We start from the raw sequence: 18,572 nt of genomic DNA, 5'->3' as shown, positions 1-18,572 counted from the left end.
ACATTCATTTATTTTGTTAGACACTGGGAGCTTAAATCATATGCCCAGAATCACAGGATGTTGAGCGTCCCTGCCGAGACTCGAACCCGGTTCCCCATCTCCGATGTCTACCGCTCTTGCTGTTAAGGAAATTCTCAAAATTACCTGTCTCTGTCTATAAATTGTTCAGCAAAGACACCACATGCAGTTTCAGTTGTTCCACCACCCAAGGGGTTTGCTACCCGTTCTCATGACAGCCACTTTAATAATGTTCAAGGATCCCACGGTAAAACCACACTATGTCTTCCAACCTCTCTCATTAAGATCTATGGACTATCCCCTTGTGGGTTGTGGGATCCATTGCCCTTAAGTTGGGGCTCTGGGTACTGCGATATACCTTTTTCCTGCCATTTCATCTGCCAGATTCTACTCCACTGGTACACCAATGTGGACGCTTCATCCAGTCCCCAGAATACCATTCAACACTTTCAGTGCGATGTTTACAATGGATACTTTAAGAAACTACTTACGAAAAAAACATCAGCCCTTTTCTTTGACCCTGCTTCATCACATCCAAAAAGCCCATCTGTCTCCAGCAGTTAAGAGTGGGAGTCATCATTCCACCTTCATATGTCCTAACGTGCACTCGTTAGCAATCACATGTTGTGTTATATTTTCAAAGGATTGCTTGCTTTACCTTGCGGCCTCGACCGCATTAGAAAGCTGTACTATCGAGATTGCTTTTCTTTTGTTTGTATAGAGGTGTGCAGGTGGAGGGGACCTTGGCTAGTTATTCTTCACTTGCTAACACAATACGTAATGGCCACGCTTACACTGACTACTACCTTTTCTGTTCAGAAGTCCAGCTTGTAACAGAAACAACTGATCAGATCAATGAGGCTACAGACTCGGATACACTACATCTGGAGCAAATTAATTATCTGTTTCAAGCTATCGTTCTAGCAAGCTAATACACTGAGCCCTTGCACGTGGTTGTACCTTGCTTCTTCCTTCTTCTGTTCTAACTCAGCTTCCAGCTCTTGTTTTCGAAGATTATTTTCTTGCTCTCGCCTTAACCGTTTCTCCAATAGAGCTGCTCGTTTAAGGGCCATATCATTTTCTTCCTTCTGATCATCCTGTGAGAATTCAAAATTACCATAAGTTAGTTATATAATTCTTCACAACCCTAGGTCAGAATGTTATTAAGGGAAAGAATGTTACGTCATTTGGAAGAAGTGGTTCAACATTTAAAAATTCAAATTACGATTGGGTCAGCACTCCTAGGCCATTGGTATGTTCAAGTGTCAATCAGATTTTTCTTCCAACGACGGCAGAGTAGAGGATGAGGCAGTGGGTCAGCCTACTTCAACCATTGCTCGCTTGCACTGTGAGTGGCAAAATTTTGCCTGAAAACGTGCATAGCCTTCCAAAAAGAAGTGCAATTAACTGCCTGGGTAAGCAAGTATCTTACAAAATTAGATTTAGGGCCTGATTTATTTATTGACAGTCCTCTGTCCTCCGTCAGGGCAACGGAGTATATTACTTTGTTGTCCTGACGGAGGTGGTGATGGCCTGATTTGGAAATATTCGCGGGCCCATCAGATATTTTGTAGCATTGGCAGAAACCGCCGTCATGGCGGTTTCTGTCAATGCATTGCAATTTTACAGTATGGCAATCTGAGTCATCATTAAGATAGTCTGTCAGGGTACTGGAGACAATGTCCTCCACCACCCTGACGGACTGTACTCCATATGCAACTTTTCAAACACTCACCCCCAGTCAAGAGATCTAGGTTAAATCCATTGTTCTTTTACTCACGATGCCACCCCGTTATGGACCCAGCCATACACAAATCAGTCTTGACCCTGCTCCACATTGGACCTGGCCTCAACTGACAGGCCAGGTTCCCCCTGGCCCGGAAACAAGAATCCTGGGGCCGGTTTCGGGGTATCACCCCTCATCAGCCAGGCTAGCTTGAATCCAGTGGCTCAACGAGCAATGGTCTCACGTCTGGGCATATCAACGGCTACTTAGGGCGAATATAGCAAGCACAAGATGATGGACGGAGTGCTGAAACTTTACAAACACTCACCCCCAGTCAAGAGATCAGGGTTAAATCCATTGTTCTTTTGCTCACTATTCCAAATCAGTCTAAACTAAACTACCAAACAGGTCCGCCCTGTACCGGAAAACAAGCATCCCGTGACCTGTTTCGGGGTATCACCCCTCATCAGCCAGACTTGCTTGAATCCAGTGGCGCAGTGAGCACGTGACGCACGTCTGGGCATATCTTTCCCACTTAGGGGGACAAAAGCAAAAAGAACAATGATGGATGGAATGTTGAACAATGCAAACATTCACCCCCAGGTACAAAGATTTGGGTTTAATCCATCGTTTTTTTGCTCACCACCCCACAACAGTTTGGACCCAGCCATTTGCAAATCTGCCTTGTCCCTGCTTCCCATGGGAACAGTCCAGCCTGAACTGCCAGGCCAGGTCCTCCCAGGACCAGAAACAAGCATTGTGGTGAGGTAAAAGAGGATTTACAACTGGCATTGTTTAACAGACAAAAGTGGTGCAACAGCGTGGAAGACATGGTGTGGGCTAGGTGCACCACACCTCAGAGGAATAAAGAAACCTCCCTGTATGACAAAATGCGGAGTGGAAAGGTAGGAACGGTTCTTTAAAAAAATTTGGGTGGGAAAAGAGGGAACCACTGTAAGGAAATATGAGGAAGGGTTTCTAGGTAGGTGTGATTATGAAGTGGGAAATGCTGTCGAGGTGAAACTGTGAAGGAAACCTCTGAAAAGGTTCTTGTTATTATGGGGAGAGCCCCTGTGTGACTGGGAAGTTATGAGTGTTCTGTTGTGGAGTTTTAACTCCACAAGGAAGCATCTGGAAATTAGGACTGACCTTTACAGCTGTGGTCCTGGCAGTGTTTAAATAATTACAGAGAGATGTGTGTTGTTTTCATTAAATTCTGAAGATACATGAGGCTGGCTGTCTGGATGGGGAAAGCATGACCCTCGAAAAAGCAAGAACAGAGCCCATCCAGCCTTCATGAGGAGTGTGGACCAGGAAATAGAACATAGATCAGGTATGGTATTAAAAAACTCACCTAATTGGAGCAGAAGCAAATATGCCTAGCTCACGAATGTGTTTTTCTAAAGCAGCACTTAAGTGGTGGCCATCAAATATGTGTGTAAATCGCTTCGATTACTGAGTTCCCAAAAAATGGGTGGATCCCAGAGTGTTATGTGAAAAATGTTCATGACGAGGGCACATCTTTGGTGCACAATCATGTGTGTTTATGCTCACCTAAGACTTAAAGTTGAAGAGCTAGCTAAGTTGGAGGCATTGGTGTTGCTATTTATAATGGTTGGAGATTTCATTGAAATGAAAGACCTAATGAAAGACAGGTTGGGGATGGAAGAGACTGGAAGTTCAACCTATGGGTCTTACTTGGTCCGCAATGGCAATGGCTCTCGGATGTCTGGAGCCGTTTAAACAGGAATCATAGTATTTGTTCCAAACAGATGTCCCTTTCTAGTGTAGATTATTTTCTGACTGCCAGTGGTTGTGCTTCCATCCTTAGATCCGCTGGTTTTCTTGCCTGGAGAATCTCTGACCACCCCAACTGATCTTGACTGTGGAGAAACGAGCTAAAAATAGAACTGAAATGTGGAAGCCATGCCTGAGAACTGAGAAACTGCTCATTCATCAAACTCTTGGGGAGTCAACTACAAATGCTTTATAGAAAACAGAGGGACAGTGGAGTTTGATGCTCTCTTATTGGAGCCGTATAAAACCATTGCGGGAGGGAAGACCATGTTGCATGTCGCTTATAAATGGAAAGCACAACAACAATCATCGGGAGACTGAGCCCTGATTACAACTTGAACGTTGAGGGGTGTCGAATCTGCTAGGTACAGAATCGCATAGTGTGGTTGATAACTGCATCGTGAAACTACATGTTTTGTCTGTGAAATGGGGACTAGCATGTGGACTTAGAACTACTGGGTTCTTTTCTATAGGTCCCGATTCAGAGAACAATTTCGAAATTATTCGAAACGTGCCCTTAACAAGAGGTAGATGGGAGCGGGGTGCCATAGTTGGCTACATAGCAGGGATGGGGGAAGGTGTCAGGAAGCAGAAAAGGATGTGGTATGCAGAAGGCAGCATTACATGTCCCCTCTGAGCTGCACTTGTGAACCCTCTGTCTGAAACTCGATTTTATTCGCTGTTTTTTTCAACTAAAAGAATCAGGGCTTGTAGTCCCACGCTGGGACACTTTTGTGATCAAGCAGACTAGATACTGCTCTTCCTGACTCATAAACAGGCCCTTAGAAGTGACAATCCTGGAGGCCAAAATTAACATGTAATGACTCTAATTGTGCAATAGAGTTGGACACACTCTGTAATGAATAATGAGGGGTTGTATAAGGAGCCACTTAGGCTCATTAGATGGGGGTTAGCAGAATATTCTGCAAAATGGGAAACAAGGCCAGGAAATTTTAATGAGGTTGAGCACGAGGGGTGAGGACTCTAGGTGAATTGGGGGTCTAACAAAGGCGTGGGGACAGAAAATGATCTCTGATTTTAGTAAAGCACATGCTTTTAAGGCATACCACAAAACCTTGCATGGTTCTATCCTTCAGGTTACTCACTCTGAAAAAAAAATGTTTTGGGGAAAGACTGGTCTAACCAAACTGTCTGATAGCGATATCTCTTTTTAGCAATGTGCTATCTGTTGAAGGGATAATTGAGGCTATTTGTCGGATGCATTCAAGGAAGGTCCTAGGTCTTAATGGCCTCCCGGTAGAGTTTTACATATGCCTTATTGGGAAAGATCTGTCCAAAGCTGCACCAACGTTTTAATCGATCAAAGGAGGTGGGTTCTGTTTCCCTGATATATGCCCCTAACTATCTCACCTCTCAAACTATGTACCTGTATTAAGCTCTGCTTTCTTTGTACAAGCCGAGGTCTGAAACTCACTGCCCACCAAGCTTTGAAGCATCGAGTAGTATTTAAAGTTCAAAACAAAGGAGAAAACATGGTTGTGCTGAAGATAAATACATCACCACTGATCCTGGTAGTGAACTTAAAACTATAACCCTTCTGCCAGTATAACCAAAGTCCACAGCTATGAAACAGTCCCAAAAAGCACATCATGACAGGAGGACAGATAGAGACACTTGGCACAAATTAGGGAACCCCACCTAACATAACCTTGCACTGACCTCGACATACAGATGGAATATAATGGCTATGCCTCACCAATCATTACCAGCCAGTATGCGCAAGAAGACAAGCAACTTGGCTAATGACATTCGGCTCCCTAGTCGTAGCTCCCTGCCACACTTCACGTACATAGTAAACAATGCCTACTCTACCTTCTCAGTCTAACCACAGATGGGGGACAGTTGCTCTACTCTTTATGGCGGTCCTCCCATTACAAATTTGGTATAATCCATGTCACCATATGCTGTCACATACCAATGTATTACCTGACCCCTCATTGTCAATGGGACAGGTATATCATGTATCAACGGGCATGTGGAGCCTTGCTGCAATGCATGGCACAGATACAGGCTATCTTAGCCCACTTAAATGACCACACATAACTACCCGGACATGACTTCCAAGACTACAAAGTTCAGCCAGAAATGTCTGATCACCAGAGGGCTCCAACACCGTCCACTCTGCAGGTCCTAACTCATACTCTTAGCGCTGGCATCTATAATGACAGAAAGAATTTATGATAACGCGATACGCCTTGGCACATCTTTTTAATTGACATCTCATAATGGTAATCTTAAGAAGGGAAACAGTAACACAATCTCTCTGGGCTGATCTCTTATCCCCCTCACTCTTTATCAACACCTGTTGCCTCTTGCGGATCCATAATATTAGGGTGGAAAGCTCCTTTCAAAGCCAGCAGAGGATATTGGATTGAGAACATAAAAGATAAACTATCAGCACAATAAAGGGACCCAAAGAGATAATCAAGGCTTCCAGCATACAGTGATTATAAGAATGAGTGTTTATTTCACACTTCCTCATCCATCATGCCACTAACTGCTGTATCCCATAATGTAATAACTAGACCTCAGTGGCTATAACATAAGATACAGAAACACTTTCCATACAGGCTCACAGCAAAGACAGTAATCTTCCAACCACACCCACATGGTTTAGTGTGCTACCCGCTTGGAAAAGCACTTCAGTGCCCCACATTGAGGTAGTAAGCATTAAACAAATACAATAATACAATACAAAATAATACTGTACCTCAGCGCTCAGTGTACCAAAACCCTTTCCCTCTAGCTACATTTCCTTCTCCATATCGCTCTCTCTCTCTAGTTCACTACAAAATCTTACCTCTCTTTCTACCTCTCTGTCTCTATGTACCTGTTCCTCGTTGTACCTCTCTTTATCCTTGTTGCTCCCTACCTCATATTACTCACATACAGACTTATCTCTCTACCTCTAAATGTTTGCCTCTTCTTCACACCTCTTGCTACACCATTTGCTTTAAGTCTCTGCCCTTTCTCTTGTCTATTTCTCCCTCTCATTTCTATAGCGAATCCAGAGGTCACTGTCTAGCCAGAGAGGGGTACACATAATAAGAGGAAAGGAGAGAAAAGGCAGGGAAACAGAACTGAGGAGAAAAGTATCAGATGCCACCCAGTGTAATTGTGAAAATCTTAAAAACAGTGCTTGACTTTTCCCTGTGGCCACTAGAATACAAGTTGTGAAAGGAGGGTTTATTTGTGAGTACAAATACCTGGTGACTGAAGCTATACTTTAAACCAATGTGTGTATGTGTCTTATTTTACTACTATTTACTACTAGTACATCAAACATAAACTCTTACCATCTCTTTCATACGATGAGAGAAACAGGCTAGTATGACACTGAACTGCATGTACAATATTGTTGCAAGACAAATAAAAGCTAGATCCCAGGGCAAAAAAAGGACTTTACAGATGCTTGTTTAAGCTTTCCTTTAATACTGTTTGGCTTGCGGCCACTAGGCAGGCTGAGCTTTTGGCAGTTTTTGCTTTCTCTGGTTTCTGAAAATTTAACATGAAATTCAATATTATTGGCATCATGGGGGATTCAATGAGCTGAAAATGGGTACTAAGCGTGTTTCTAACATAGGGCCCAAAATATGTTTTGCATGGGCCCCAAAAAATGCTTAATGTGGCACTGCATGTAGGAGGGGGATGGATGCCACGAAAAAAGTATGGAGCCGCAGGAGGGTCGTTTGAAATGTATATCCCACGGGATCATTGAGCAGGTTGGAGAGGGGAAGTGGTGGTGGGCCTTTGGCTATCACTGACCTAGATCAACATTATGCAGGGGTTGACTTATAATCAAACACAATTATTTGCTGTGATGAGCTAGATGGATCTCCTGGGGTGAAGGATCTGATCTGCAGTATCCTCGCTTTTACCCTTTTGTACTTCTTTCACTTATGTAGAAATCTAATAGACTTTTTAATAAACACAATGTAATGGGATAAGAGCAGACAGACCCCTCAGATATCAAAGTGATGTATCTTCAGTTTTCCATTGAGCTTTATCAGGAAGAACAAGTGTTGGCTCATAAAGACACCTATGTCAGGACTTACGGACAGGTGAGGGATCTGCACACATCGCCGCAGCCTGTAGATAGAAGTCGTCGAGTTCTAGTAAGAGTAAGACACCAGGAGAATTGGAGGCTATGGCAACTAAGACAGAGTTGGAGACTGGGGACTTATGGTCTGTTTAGTTCCTATGTCAAGATATTGATACTTATAGAGTCACTGACTATTACCAGACTAGTACTCAATACAACATGGTACCACTCACTACAGGTCATGACTTTACTTTCTTTTAGGGTCACTCTAGGCATAGAAACTATAAAATGCAGCACGATGCAAACCGTTACTGCCTGACATCATGTTGGGTTCACCAACTCCTGCATTAGTTCGCACTCAGCCATCTTCCTTACTGTGCCTCTGTTGTTTTCCTGAGTCATGTTTCAGTTCCCCTTCATTGTACATATGTTGTGCCGGACATCTTACGTTAGTCCCTCATCAGGTTCTTTTAACACTCTCACTGGTCCAATCTCCATGCCTCCTCTAACACCAGTAGCCCCAATAGTCTGGTAGAGAGGTAAGTGTGTCATCAATATTTCTATAATGAAATATAAGTACTATTTATTGTATAAAACATTGATTATAACAAATTCACCCATGCTACAAGATTGGGGTGTACAGCTGTTTGTGGGTCTCCATTTTCCCTACTTATCCTTGTTTTCTTCCCCTGTGTACTCGAGAGTATTCATTCACAGCACTGTATTCTTACTAGTGTTCCTGAGGTTTTGGGTATAGGGAAGCTAGGGTTTTAGCTGAAAGTCCTTTTTTACTACAAGATTTGGTCATGACAATTAGAGTTAAATTCTGAAAGGCGTATTGCAACACTAATAGATACAAAAAGAATTACCAGAGAGATGGACTATAATGTCAGAAGGCTGAGGAAAGTGAATTACACAGAAGGATTGAGCAAATGTCTAGGAAAGAAGTCTATGGGTGACAATGGTTTTCCATCAGAATTTCCTAAATTGTTTGTTGCAATCCTTTATCCTACTCTCATATAGCTAATTCTTGTAGTTATGACCACAGAATGCATCGCTGGCAGTTGGTGAATAGCTAATATCTGCATACATACACAACAAAATAAAGGCCTTATCATGTCAACTACCACCCACTGTATTTTCTGAAAAGGATAAATCATGTATTACCCTTAATGTAATCACTGGAACAGCATGGATTTGCTTCAGACCACAGAACAAAAAAACACACATATTTATCATATGTAATCATTATATGAACTTGGAATTAAAAATTATTATTCAGACAGTTGACACGAGGATTGATGATTTTAGAATATGCGCTTGATAACACTATTACCATTAAAATAGCTTTAAATGAGTCAGTGGTTTGTATTTAATATTATGGATTTAAATTAATTCTATTTGTCATCAAGAATGGCATATTAACCCAGTACTTTTATTAGAAAAAAGACTTGCAGGCTGAAAATGACAAAAATCTTCATTTATCCCTTCCTGGGATCATGAATCTACTGCTTTCTTTTTGTTACCTTATTTAGGCATTGGATTTCTATATGCCCACGTCATTTCAGACCCTTCTCTCAGTTATTACTGCCTTTTTATTGCATGAAAGTCAATCTTAGCAAGGGTATAAACAGCTCTGCTTGAATATTGCAGTGATTGACTTTACGCTTCCATGCTTTCAATTACATTTTTTCACAGTGTTTGGCAGCAATAAATCACTGCGTATGAGCTCTCTTTACTTTTTTGGATTCTTTTCCAGGCGATAGAGACACTTATTTAAGTTTCATCATCTGCAATTTTTAAAAACAGTTATACTAAAAGACATTTCTAGCACTGATACAGGTACAGAGAGACATCAGTAATTTTTAAGGAATATAACATATTGACTAAGAGACCCACATGAACCTGGGATAGTGGTCTTTTTCTGCTATTACTGATATATTTTCTCTGACTTGCCAACAACAAGGAGTATATTTAGTGGGAGCTTATTTGATTTGAGTCACTTTCTTAGTTTTAAGGAAAGTCAAGAATTGTATGGGCCTGATCAAGCGCTTAAATATATTGAATTTCTGGAATGGTTTCTTAAAATGTTCAGTAATCTCCCTCATTAGAACCTTGTTCTTTTGTAACAGACCATTTACATTGTTATCCAATTTCTTGTTATTATATAATTCTGTTGGACCACCTACAAGGAAATCTTAGTCAAATTGCAGACTAAAGATTTAAAAAGTAATATCATTTGTATAGATGGTTTGGGAGATTTTTCTATATATTGTGTTACATATTAACCAGAAGGTATCCAGGACAAATTTGTGTCCTTTTGTCCCAACATCTTTGCGATTCTAAAGGTACTCAAGGTTGTTGTATTGGATTCCCCTGGAGCGAACTGAGAAAATATACAAAATAAAGCTACATTCTAGTTTTTGTTGGAAAAAAGGGAAAAAGTGCAGTGCAAGAAAGACCATTTTTTTAAATGAAAACAGCATCAATAAATGGGTTGCTGTGCTAAGATCATCATCTTCCCAGCTTTCAGGAGAAAGTTGAGTTGAAAAAGAAAACCATTTTTTTACCAAAGTTTGGCATTATTCCAACTGGTAGTCCATTTTTACTATTTTTCAAAGTGTATCATACTGCAGTTTGTGGTGGAAACAGGTGTGAAACCCATGGGTGAACCCGGAAAACTATACATATTTCAAAACTAGATGAAAGTCCAAGTTCAACAAGGGTATTTGTGTAGATTGATCATGGTTTTCCAGGAGAAACTAATCGTTGAAATCAAACAGTAATGAAAATAACTGAAATTGGTGAAAACATTTCAATTTGTAATTTTTCCACCAATGTCAGATTTACAAAAGTAATACAACATTATAGCCGCATGACCCTTCTGGTAGCACAGTTATATAGTATTTGTTGGTTGATTAAAAACACATGATACACAGAGCAAACACGTGCACTGCTGCTTGTAATGATTTTTCATTATGTACTGACCATGCAGCAATTCATGTGGTAAAATCTAATTAATGAAAAATGGGTATGGAGGAAACCTAAGTATTTTTGAAATGTACACAAGATAATACATTTCTGAAAAGTGGGTATTTGTACACGTCGATTTTAGGGTTACTCAAACTGAACATTCAAAGCACATTTTGCAAAATGTGTTCTTTATTGTATATTGTCTTACATTTGGAAGTTAAAAAAGCATGGACATTCAATAGGTAATCCCAAAGGTTCTACTATTCAGTGTTTACACATTTCTCCTGATACAAAAACAACATCCCACACTGCAATATGGAGACATCAAATTTCTTGTATGAAAAAATGGCAATTCTTGGCATTGTGGGTAGATGTAGAATTTGGGCCGGGGCTCTGCCACCACTCATGGAAACCTTTCCAGCACAGACATTTCTGAAAACTAGTCACTCAGGGGACTCCAGGGTGGTGTGACTTGCATGGATCCCACTACATTTCTTGTCCACAATGCCCTGCAAGCCCCAAACTTTGGTTAAAACTACACACTTTCCTCTCATTTCAGTGAGGGAAAGTTCTGGGATCTGTGGGGATGCACACAATTCATACCACCAAGTGTTTCCACATTCCTCCCAATAACAAAGTACCCCAATTGTGTAACTGGGCCTAGCGCCTGCAACAGGAAAGATCCAAAAACGCAACATGGAGAGAACACATTTCTGGCATGGAAACCTATCCTTTTTGAAGTCAGTAAGGTCTTTATATGGTCTCTCGTTTGATCCGTTGCTGTTGTGGACCCCAGCAGATTCCAGCAGACGTGAGAGGAAAATGCATAATTGTAGCCAATGCCTGAGGCTTGCAGGACATTCCAGGTAAGAACACTTAGTGGGCACCCCCTGGTGGCCTAGTCTTCAGAAGTGTCTGGGTTTAGTAGAGTTCCCTGGTTGTCTGCTGACCCCAAGCCCGAACAGTGCAGCCAATCTACATGGCAAGTAAAAGGAAATTGTGATTTACACACACTCTGCTGATCCATATGTCAAAACTACGTCCAAAAGAATACAAATGTAGATATTTTTGGCTCTAAGAGGGCAGAAAGACAGTTGTAGCACTAGCGTGGGGGACAATGCCTGGGCTAACCTCTACCACTCTACCCCGGCGTCTAGTGGGATGTCTGCCGTCGGAGTGGATTTCTGGCAAACCCTACAATCTGCCAAGGTGGCTAGTAATACTGTTGGGCCAATTATGGTGTTGGGGTACAGTCCCATGCCTGGGTGGGCTGCACCCACCCCTTCTTTTATTCTGGATCATTCTTCCTGGTGTCTAGTGTGCTCACTGCCCACTCCCCGCAGGTGGGGCCAGAAAGATTACTGGTCCCAAACTGGGGTGAAGGTACGGCCCAGGGGCTGAACTGCCTGCCCCTACGGCTTTTTTGGGGAGCTTTTTCCCCCTGGTATCTAAAGAGCTTTCTGCCATCCCCGGGTGCCACAATAGGGGTCACTCGCCCCTTCACCACTGTAGTGCCAAAGACTGTTAAGTCCCTTCCGGGGTGGGGCATGACCCGATGCCTGGGTAGTCAGCCCGACCCCTTTTTTTAATTGCACTTTTTTCCCTTGATGTCTAGTTGGCTTTCGGGCAGATTGGTTTCAAACACCTCCTATCTGCCCCCGGGGCAGGCAGAAAAACTGTTCTGGGTGGGGCCATGTCTGATACCTAGGAGAGCCCCCTCCACCTCTACCCCTTCTTTTATTGACCTTTTCCCTGGCTTACTGCTCCATCAGAGGGTCCAATGTCAGAAATACTTTTGTGCCAATGGGGAAATATTGGGCCATGCTAATGGGGTGGCTCCCCCATAGGCATGTCTTTGGTGTCCAGTGGTGTGGTGAATCCCTGCTTGGAGTTCAGCCTCTGAGAGTGATCCTGAGGCAAGAAGTCAGCACTAGAAAGGTGAAATTGTCTCCATTGCAGTGTTGCCTCTCCTGTGTTGATTGGTGCTCATGGGCTGAGTTATTTCCCCCGGTACCGGTCAAAAGTGAAAGTAGTCAGTGCAGTTAGTGTGATCTGCTTTCACTTTTGTTCTGCTGTGATGTCAATATGCACATAGTACTGCACGTAACAGCAAAACAAAAATAATCAAACTCAGGACGCAAAGGAAGCATTTCCCCTGTGTCCTGACTTTGCACTGTAAAAAGAATAACTATACCCATAAATGGTTTTCTTACAGGGATATAAGCCCAACATCTTTGCTTCCACGCTGTTGTGATATTAATCAGAAATACATTTTAGTGGTTTGTTTTTCTCATATATCCAAGATTCTGTTTCATGTAGCTGTAATCACTCTAGATCCAAATATCCATATGTAAAGTCTTTCCTTTTGTTGTAAATCAATTTGAAGGAGAAGCGGGAACTTGTTGTTGCCTGAAATGAGATTTGATTGACATGGATTTAAGAAACTGAAAATGATGAAATCTAAAAGAATGACACCAAGGAAATTTAATAAAATTGTTTGCCCTGATGAAGTCCTTATAAGGGATGAAACATGTTGGCTGGGTCAGCCAACATTTTTTTGAAAACTGAGTAACAATAAAGAACATTGAAAAAAATACCAATGCTTGGAGATTGATTTACACCAAAAGGAAAGACTTTACATATGAATATTTGGATCTAGAGTGATTACAGCTATATGCAACAGAATCCTGGATATATGAGAAAAACAAACATATAAAATGTTGCCCTACTACAAAAAAGTATTTCTGATCAATATTGAGTTTTGTGGGCAGTCGAAACTGTAGGAGTTGGTGCAATATATAGAAAAAAAATGTTTTGAGATATTGACACGTGAAGTCGAAAGAATCACTACTGCCATTAGTTTTGAAATTGTGGTGATAGTGATGCTGATTTTGTAGATATGTTTTCAGATTGTTTTCACCAGTCACTGTTCTAAAAAGTCTGGGAATCATAATAATTCTCCTGCAAGTAACTATCCACAGTGAAAAAATGCAGTTTGTTTCAGATTAATTATTTAAAGCGTGTTCTCCATCTATTAAACCTATTTCAGAAACTTCAGATATTGAAGGCAATCAAATCATATAGATTGGATTACTGTAATACCATCTACCTCAAACTCCTGTTTTACTATGTACGTAGACTGCAATTAATCCAACACTATGCTGCTAGAATTGCACTAGGCCTCTGAGCGAGAGACCATATTTCCACTGCTCTTTCCTCCTTACGCTGATGTCTGATGAAGCAATGTATTCTTTTTAAATTGTTAAATCTAGGGCATAAAGCTGTCTACAATGCTACACAGCTCGCTGTTATAGTACTAGATTTAGCTGGCATGATCACATTGCCAGCTTAGATGTGCGACTCAGAATCAGTCCATGGTCCCTAAGATATGTAGTAAACAGTCAGGGGCAGAGCCTTCACAATGGCTGCCGCCGCCCATTGGAATGTTTTGACTACCCACCTCCAAACAGAAACTAACCTATCAGAGCGCTTTACAGAACTAAGAGCAAGCAACAATCAATGGAACAGTTTACATACAAAATGGTAATGGAAGTGAAAGAACAATACAGATGTTGGAGCAAGGCAATCATCTTAAGATCAAGGTTTACATAAGCTTAAAAATAAGGGAAGTGTAACAGAGAAAAAAACCATAAAAATATTGTTATCGTGTGCATGCAGTGTGTAGTGTAGGATTTTTCTCAACGCCAAGAAACCCAGTTTGGGTGCCTGATGCGCTCTATAAATTACCCAAAAATAATGAATTAAATAAATTGTGCCTCTATTAATAATTTCCTGAGTTAGCATTTTTCAAAAAAGAAACGGTCATACTGGTATTCCTAGAAGAAAGAAAGGTATTATGTTCGAGCTGGGCTCAGATATCACTATGCCGAGACATACGAGGCCTTTTGTTTTTAAAAGCATGACAATCACCGGCCTTATGCTTGCAAATTGCTGGGTAGATAGATGACCTCAATGGTCGTGCTTGGTTTACCAGAAATAATAATGTATTTTAATTTGAATATATCTCTAGCAGGAAATACTCAAGCCTACATTTTGCATACCTGTATCAATCTACTTCTTTTTAAACTGATTTCTGCACGGTTACACAGACATTGTAATATAGTTGTATGGACGTAACATATGTGATGTGATGTTTCAATTTTGTATTTTTATTCTCGCCAGCTCCCAATAAAAATGACGAACAAAATCTCGATATATTTTCATGAATTCCAAAACAATAACGCAAGTTATTTTGTCATTTTATTTATATCTAATGCTTATGCATAGTGCACAACAGTATAGTTAATTTTGCTTTCTTTAAACTTATTAAATAAATTACTAAACTAAACTTATGGGGTGCAAACATGGAAAACAATGAACCTAATTGCTGTCATCATGAAAGAATAGTGTGCAGACGCTGAACATTTATACAGTTCTGCCCCACTTTTACATACATGATGTGAGGAGGGTACGGGTACAGCATATTCTTGCCCATGGACAGATCAGTCATATTTATCATCCTAATCAGTAAGGATTGATCAGAAATGGAACTAGTATAACAGTACCCCAGAAATTGAAATGGATTTAAACCCCAAATCAGAAAACCTTCTTTAAAAAGTCAGAAAACTACACCTAGACACTTTAATATTAATATAGCTTATTTTAACAGTAACCTCAAATAGTGGGAAACTCCAAATAGCCCTCCTCCTCCACAAGCTGCATTGCCTGCCCTTTAAAATTATTCTGGCAACTGTTTTTATTTTTATTGTAAACATATTTTAAATAATATCAATTAAATGTAATAATTTAGAAAGTACAGATTACCTTATGGTTTGATAATATTCACAATGTTATAGAAGTATTTTGTGGCTATTGCTTCAGTATATCTTTATTTTGGTTACTCTATATTTCGACTATTTGTTTTAGCAATATATTCTTCATCAGCACCGAAGACCACAGAAATCACATAATCTGTGGCGAGAACAGCCAGTAAATACAACATGTAATGCTTACTAGCCTGGCTGGTGAAATCGAGAGTGCAATTCTGCCCCATCTCTGTCTAAATCCTTGTATTTAGAGTCCTACCTTAAAGAAGAAGCCGCAGCACACTTTTTGGTCCTCCTCAAAACGCTCTTGTTCACTTTCCCTGTCGTTCTCTCCAAGGGGATTTGCATCTGGTGGTTTCAAATCCGAAAGAGAAACTTCAATTAGATTTGCATTTTTAGGACTTGAAAAACTCATGAAGGGCAGCTGATCATCCTTCCGCGTGAGGCAGACAGTTTCTGTGATAGGTTCAGCTAATACTTCTGATACGCTGGATGCGTAAGGCCTAATCTCCTCTGCTTCTGATTCTTGTGACTCCAGTCCTAGAGATGTTTCTATTCCTGGCTCATCAACTGCTACCTCATCCATAGACCTGCTTTCTTCCAAAGGGCTTTCCTTTGCTTGTGGCTCATGCACAGAACTATCATCCCCAAAACAAACAAACGATCTTGTCTGGGTCTGGCTTGGAGAAAACCGTCTGAGTCGCGGGAGGCTGTCTACAGATTGAGGCGGGGTCAAAGTACGATTCAGGGGGGATAGTTTTAGTTCATTTGGCCTTGGAGTCCTTTGTAACTTTAGTGGGAAAGATACAGTCTTCCTGTTTGTAATCTGTGGAGATCGGTGAACAGGCCGGGGGGATTCTAATGTAAAGGACTGTACTGGCGACACGGATCCTGTGGGCTTCATGGTCGGCTTGAGCTCTCTAACCTGTTTCTGAGGAGAGGGTTGTGGAGGTGAAATCACCCAGGCCTGCTGATCTTCCCTCATTTGCATTAACACATCTTGCTGCAAGGCTAAGCGCTGCATTTCTTGCTGCAATAAATTTAGAGAAGAATTCAGCTTTTCAATGGATTTTGTATATTCTCCAATTTCCCCTTCACTCATAGTTTCTTCAGTCGGGCTTGCCAGGCTCCATTGTTTTTCAGGTTCTACAGGAGTGGTAGGGGACTTTGCCCACTTGGGCTGTGCGAACTCTCCACTTTCTAATGCATATTTATTATCTCTCTGCTCAGTTTTGTTTGGAGAGGCCTTTTCATTCAACAACTGTATCCTACTTAGGTCTGAGGCATCATTTTTACTTTGAGCCCCAGCTGCTTCTTCTCGAAGAGGGGATATGCTGTCGCTTTTCTTTTTGACGACACTTAGAAACGCTGTTCTGCCCATTTTCTGTCTCTGCCTTGTAAATGCAGCTTCCACCTTTTTCTTCTGAGCTTCAATTGCTCGCCTCTTTTCCTCCAGTTTCATCCTGAGATGCACCATTTCCGATGCCAGCAGCTGTGTTGTATCTCTGTCCTGTGAGGGAGTAGTCTCCTCGGGTATCTGCCCCCAAGCAACAACATGGGGAATGTTGAGCTCTGACCCCTCAGGTGTTGTCTTCTGAGAGCTGCTTGCACTACTTCTTCCATCACCATGGTTTAGTTTCCTCAATTTCTGCTCAGCAAAGCTTGTCATTTTGACACCAGAGCTTGATGACGCACTGCTACCCGCCTGAGACTTGGCACTTACTGAGCTGGGACATGGACTTAATGGCTCTCTGTTATAATTAGACCGGCTCTCATTCTCTGAATGAAATCTGGATGGTTCATCCATGTCAGAGTCCATGCTAACAGTGTAGTCTTTTAATGAATAGTCCTCATCCATGGTCTCTGGAATGTCATCCGAGGCAATATGGATTCCAGTATCATCAGTTACGGGACTGGGCAGGCCTTTTGTATCTCCAATAATATCTGGGCTGCCAGATCTAAGGTCATGGAGGCTTTTGATGTTGGAATCAAGGAGGTTAACTTCCTGATCATGAAGGAAAAAACCATTCGATATCTCCTCAGATTGGGGAAGCTGTGAATGCTTTTGGGGCTCATGAATTATCTGCAAGGCTTCTTCAAGACTTGGTGCTTCATTCTGATTGTCATCAAATTTGTCAATCACTGTCATGTTTTGTAGAGGCCCATTTGGAAGATTGCACTGGCCACTGTCATTGGCATTTTTCAAGTTTGTGTTAAGGCAATCGCTGTGCACTAATTCGCCAAGGTTTGCTTGGCTCCTTTCCTCGTCAATGCTTTCGGAATCACTTTGCCCATTCACCGGCTGGAATGACAGATGTTTTCGAATGGGTCTTGCATTGCGATTGCTGTTCAAGCTCAGACCCTCATTGCTAACTGACCTGGTCATCGGTCTGTGTGTTGTAGACATACTTGCACTATTGTCTTTATCGAAAGAAATGTCAAAGGAAACACCGTGAACAGAAGATCTAAATTAAATGGAAAGAGAATAAACAAATCATGTTTTTGACACCAAAATACAAATACTTTCTCAAGATATTGTAGATAATTAAAATACAACAACCCCCTCTAAAGGATAGTATACATTGCTGCAGAGTTTTAGATACCATCAAGCCACAGAATGAAATAAATTATACGCTCATGGGACGGAGTAGAAATCATTGGTTGTTTTTTGATTGTACATTATGTCATATTATGTCATGAGTACTTGTACAGTGCACGTATCTCATTGGTCTTGCCTAGCCTGTTGGCAGCTTGGAAAGTACATTACTACATGGTTCTGGACATTCACACATACCACAGTTTGGTTTGAATGTTCTAAGTGTTATGACTAGTTTTTTCTAACTGGGAGGTCTGGGTATTGTACCTCTGGAGTGTCCCAGTGTATGTTGTGCTTGTCAGGTGGAGATATGCCTGGGTGTGAAAGAATTCCATTGGGCAGCCAATATATGTTTTTGCTCGCCTGATTCATTTCTTCCGTGCCTGGTATGTGTGCCTATGTGTTTGTTATATTTGTCTTCCAATGTAGTCAGAAAGAGCTGGAGGTTGCATTTGTTTACATTTTTCATCCTTGGATGATGGAAGTTGCTTGTTGCTCAGTATGTCGGACTAGGTGTGTGCGCTGTCTGGCAAAGTAGTATTGTACTGTGGGGTATTGATTTGGGGGCAGAAA

General features: G+C 41.3%; 1 protein-coding gene across 5 annotated transcripts in view; it reads right to left on the bottom strand.

Annotated features, from left to right (window-relative positions):
- The window catches only part of CAMSAP2 (calmodulin regulated spectrin associated protein family member 2), a 523,611-nt gene that overhangs the window by 77,728 nt on the left and 427,311 nt on the right, over positions 1-18,572 (bottom strand). For all 5 annotated transcript variants that reach the window (XM_085601471.1, XM_085601473.1, XM_085601474.1 and 2 more), the window contains 2 exons: positions 15,663-17,868; positions 979-1,115 (listed from right to left, as the gene is read on the bottom strand). In XM_085601471.1, coding sequence (XP_085457597.1) covers positions 979-1,115; positions 15,663-17,868 — 2,343 coding nt within the window. The remainder of the gene's footprint in view (positions 1-978; positions 1,116-15,662; positions 17,869-18,572) is intronic.

This window comes from Triturus cristatus, chromosome 4_2, assembly GCF_964204655.1.
Source record: "Triturus cristatus chromosome 4_2, aTriCri1.1, whole genome shotgun sequence".
Taxonomy (NCBI): Eukaryota; Metazoa; Chordata; class Amphibia; order Caudata; family Salamandridae; genus Triturus; species Triturus cristatus.
This window is presented reverse-complemented; position numbering and strand designations above follow the sequence as displayed.